We start from the raw sequence: 4427 nt of genomic DNA on the forward strand, positions 1-4427 counted from the left end.
AAAAAAAAGGAAGACAGAAAGAAAATAAAATTAAAAAATAACATAACATCTCTTGCTTCACTTGGAAACAGGGTCTGGTCTTGAATTTGTGGTGATCCTCTAGCCTCAGGTGCAACTACACCTGGTGAATTTTAAATTTTTTAATTTTTATGTATTTGGTACAGTGTTTCACTACCAGCTCACACGCCTAGTGATCCTGTTTTCAGTCTCATGCCTGATCTCTGTGGCCAGCTCAATGGACCTGGGGCAGGGCAGGCCGGTATAGCATTTGGTGCGGGGGATTGAACCCCAGTCCCAGTGCATGTCTAAGCAGGCACTTAGTCTTCTGAGCTATCTCGCCAGCCCTAAAATGTTTTAAATTTTTTTTTTTAATTTTTATTTATTTATTTATTTATTTATTTATGTATGTATTTAGTATTTCAGGGCAGGGTCTACAGAGTGTTGAGTGTTTCACTACTAGATCGGACTCTTAGTGATCCTCCTGTTCACAGTCTCCCAAGAGCTGGGATTACAGGCGTGCGCCACCACGCCCAGTCTCATTTGCCTACTCAGCGTGCCCCCAGGGGTTAGGGCCCCCAGGGCAGGCCCAAGGAGGATCGGACCCCAGGTTCCTGGGGCCCTAAAATCTTGAGATGGAGGTTAAATTGATAAATTTCCCAGGCTGGGCTCAAACTTCCTATCCTTCTGCTTCAAATCTCTCATAATATTGGGATTACCGGTGTGCACCAGCACCTCGCTCCTGGAGAGTTGAAACAAAAGATCAAAGTGGAAAACCAACACACTCAAACCTAGACCCTCGAGTTCCAGCAAAAACCAGACTGTATCTTTAAGACGCACTGCGCCGCTGGGAGTTGTAGTTCGCGGTTGCCTTCCGGCCTCTGTACCCTTTGAATGTGGAGACTCCCACCTTTAGCGCAGCGCGGCGCTGAGCTACCATTCATCTTTCCAGAGTTTCGGCTCGACTTGGGGCCGCGGGGGGGCGGTTCGAAGACCCCAGGGGACGCGAATCGGCCTGGCTGAGCGCGGGCGGACTCCATTTCCCAAGGTGCCCCGCGAGGCGACACATGGTCGCGTTAAAGAGCCCGCTCCGCCCGCGTCCCGGTCGCAGGTACGTGGTTCTGCGTCGGCGGGGGTCCTGTAGCTCCTCATACCCCAAGGCGAGTACAGCTGCCCTCCAGGCTTCTTCCAGGTCCTCGTTCCCTCAGGGAATTGTCTCTGAGAACTCTGCCCGCGTCCACCTGCCGCCGGGCACTTCTACTGTCCTGTTTCCTTTTGGACCAGGTCTGTCCGCGGGAGTCCCCAGGGACCTTTCTGGAGCTGCCTCCTGGGGACACCGGGGTCCCGAGGGATCTGCCCTGACACTTGAGACAGCTGGAGCGCTGGATGCCGTTGCTGCTCTAGTATTGCAATGAGGTCACTTCCTGCCACAGTTTACCCCAATCAAGGCTCATCATTACACACGAGTTTCAGTGGTGTGTGTAATTTCCAACATGATTTTACTCTTGGTCTTTCTGTTTTCAGGGAACTCAAATTAGGGTCAGCCTTCAACCCGCTCACCACTCCTAAAGTGTTAAAATGAGAGAAGTCTTTGCCTGGGCCACCTCATCAAAAATGGAGGACAGCAGGGTGTGGTGGCTCATACCTGTAATCCCAGCACTCTGGAGGCAGAGGCAGGAGGATTGCAGCAAATTCCAGGTTTTAGACTACCCAGTGATACCCTGTTGCAATCACCCTCCCCCACAAAAAAACCCTAAAAATAAAACAAATAGAAGGCTTTATTATTTTACCCCGTTCCTGGTTTGCTCACCAGATCCCCAGCTTGTTGAAGACATTAAAAAATACTTTGGCAAGTGTTGGGGAGATAGCTCAGTAGAATTAGCACTAGGGCCTGAGTTCAATCCCCAGTTCTGGAAAAAAAAAAAAAAAAAAAACAAAAAACTTTGGCATAAGCACCTTCATGGCATGGGCAAGGTCCTGAGTTCAATCCCCTGGTACAAAAAAACAAAAACAAAAACAAAAAACAAACAATGAGGTGGCCCATGTCTAATCCCAACACTCTGGAGGCTGAAGTTGGAAGATCTCTTGAGTTGGAGGCCAGCCTGTGCTACATAGTGAGACCCTGCCTCAATACAGAACAAAAAAACTTCAACTTGGCTGCAGCAGCAGATGAAGTTGGATTAGAAGTGGGCAGGATATTGGAATAATTTGGGACCTGTATTCTAAGATTTGTGTGCAAATGCCATGTGTGACAGGGCAGACTTGACAGGTGTGTTTCTCTAGTGGTTAGGAACACAGACATGGGGCTGGACACAGCTATCTGACCTGGGGTGAGCTGTTTTCTCCAGGCCTTGTCATACTACAATAGTTAATATATATTGACTTCCCTGGCAAGCACAAGGGCTTGAGTTCAATCCCTGGTTCTGCAAAACAAAACAAAACAACAACACCCCCCCCCCATTGAGCAGCTTAAGTAAATTTACTTCTTATCAGGATATCAAGCCTAGGTCCTTGTGCATGTTAGGTGGGAGCTCTTTTGCTGAGCTACACCTTTAACCCCCTTTTAATTCTTCATCCCTACAAAGTACTAAACTGTAATAGGAAAGAATAGGCTGGGGGAAAGGATGAGGCTAGCATTAGGTCCACTGCTTGCTAGCTCTGTGACCTTGGGCGGTTTACTTAATGTCTGTCTCCGTTTCATCTTTATTTATTCTTTTGTGGTACCTGGGATTGAACTCAGGGCCTTGTGCTTGCCAGGCAAGTGCTTATTCTACTGAGCTATCTCCCGAGCCAGTTTCATCTTTAAGGTGAAACCTTTTGAGAGGGTCTCACCATGTAGTTCAGGCTCACCTTAAACTCACTATGAAACCCTTGCGGGCCTCAAACTTGTCGCAATCCTCCTGCCCCAGCCTTTTAAGTGCTGGGGTTACAGGCGCGTGCCACCATGCTTGGCACAAGTGAGAGATTCTTACCATGATTTTTCCTTAGTTGCCAAGAGGGCTGGCATTTGCTCCCTGTGTTAGTTCAGGTCTTGGAGAAGCAGACACCAAGATGGGGCTAGGTGGCAAGAGAGTATGTGGAGGAGGAAGAGGTGCCAATGGGATCCAGGTCTGATTGCTGGGAGGAGGCTGTGGGGCTAAGGTCTCAGACTGCAGTGAGGTCTGGGCGAGGAGCCTGGAGCCTGCCCTGCAGGCAGAGGAGCTGGAGCCTTGCCAGGAGACAGAAGGCAGTGTGCGTCATCTCTGGGAGCAGGAGGTGTCAAGCAGAGGCTCCCTGGAAACAAGTGGTGGTGATTCAGACAAACATTCGGGGCTCTGTCACACTCCCTGCCACTAGCGCATTGGGGGTGCCACTCTGCAGTCCCTTGGCACCCCTTTCCAGGAAGGGCCAGATGGGCGGGTCTCTATCCTCACTGTCCCCACACTGGAAGATGGCTGTCTGGGAGGAGAGGTCCCTGAGTGTCCCCACTCCCTGATCAGGCTCCCCACAGTTGCCACCTGCTCCAGGGAATCAGCCCAAGACTCTTTTTGGCCCATCCCCTGGCTGTGCCATGCACTGAATGGTGCAGGGCTGCCGGTGCAGAAGGGGCAGTTCCTTGCTTAAACTGGGACCAACACTGAGCCCTATTCTTCCCTTTCACTTCTCTGTCCTGAGCGTGTAGCTCCCCCAGAAATTTACATGGACCTGTCTATTAGCACAAAAGCTAGGTCTGGTCGCACTTGTCTGTAATCCCAGCACTTGAAGCTGAGGCAGGAGGATTGCAGTGAACTGAAGGGGAGCCTTGGCTACATAGTGAATTCAAGGCCAGCCCATGGCCCTGTATCAAAAGAACAAAATAGAGCAGCTGGGTGTGGTGGCATATGCCTGTAATTCCATCACTTGAGAGGCTGAGGCAGGAGGATCACTGTGAGTTCAAGGCCAGCCTGAACTGCATAGCAAGACCCTGTCTCAAAAAACCCCAAACCAAAAAACACATTCACCAAGTGACCCAGAAGTCCTTACTGCCTGTGTCCTCCCAGAGACATGAAGTCTTATCTTCATACACACCTGTACCTGAATATGTTCATGACAGCCCCAGCTGGAGATCACCCAGGTGTCCTTTAGGGAGCAACAGAGAAACAGACTATGGTGGCATCTTGCCAGAGGATATCCAGCGGAAAAATCACTGGGCTGTTACCGATACATGCAAGAATTTGGATGCATCTCCGAGATGTGACATTGGAAAAAAGACATTAATTTCAAGAGTTTATAGTCTGTTTATCTGACAGTTTTGGAAAGACAAAAGTAGCTGTGGAGAGCAAATCAGGGGTTAGGGATGGGAGGAGGGTGGGACTAAAAAGTGATAGCATTATGGAATTTTAAAACATTTATCTGGGGCCAGGGAGATAGTTCAGCCAGCATAAGCGCCTGCCTGGCAAGCACAAGATCCT

At 49.6% G+C, this 4427-nt stretch overlaps 1 protein-coding gene across 6 annotated transcripts in view; it reads left to right on the forward strand.

Moving 5' to 3' along the window:
- The first annotated feature begins 941 nt into the window (after nt 1-941).
- Fuk (fucokinase) overlaps nt 942-4427 on the forward strand; it is an 18632-nt gene continuing 15146 nt past the window's right edge. For 2 of the 6 annotated variants that reach the window (XM_023709158.1, XM_023709156.1), the window contains exons 1-2: nt 942-1108; nt 1282-1472. In XM_023709158.1, coding sequence (XP_023564926.1) covers nt 1409-1472 — 64 coding nt within the window. In that variant the 5' untranslated portion in view covers nt 942-1108; nt 1282-1408. The other 4 variants (XM_023709154.1, XM_004626001.2, XM_023709155.1 and 1 more) reach the window with 4 other exon arrangements.

Source organism: Octodon degus, unplaced genomic scaffold (genome assembly GCF_000260255.1).
Source record: "Octodon degus isolate 3935 unplaced genomic scaffold, OctDeg1.0 scaffold00011, whole genome shotgun sequence".
Classification (NCBI taxonomy): Eukaryota; Metazoa; Chordata; class Mammalia; order Rodentia; family Octodontidae; genus Octodon; species Octodon degus.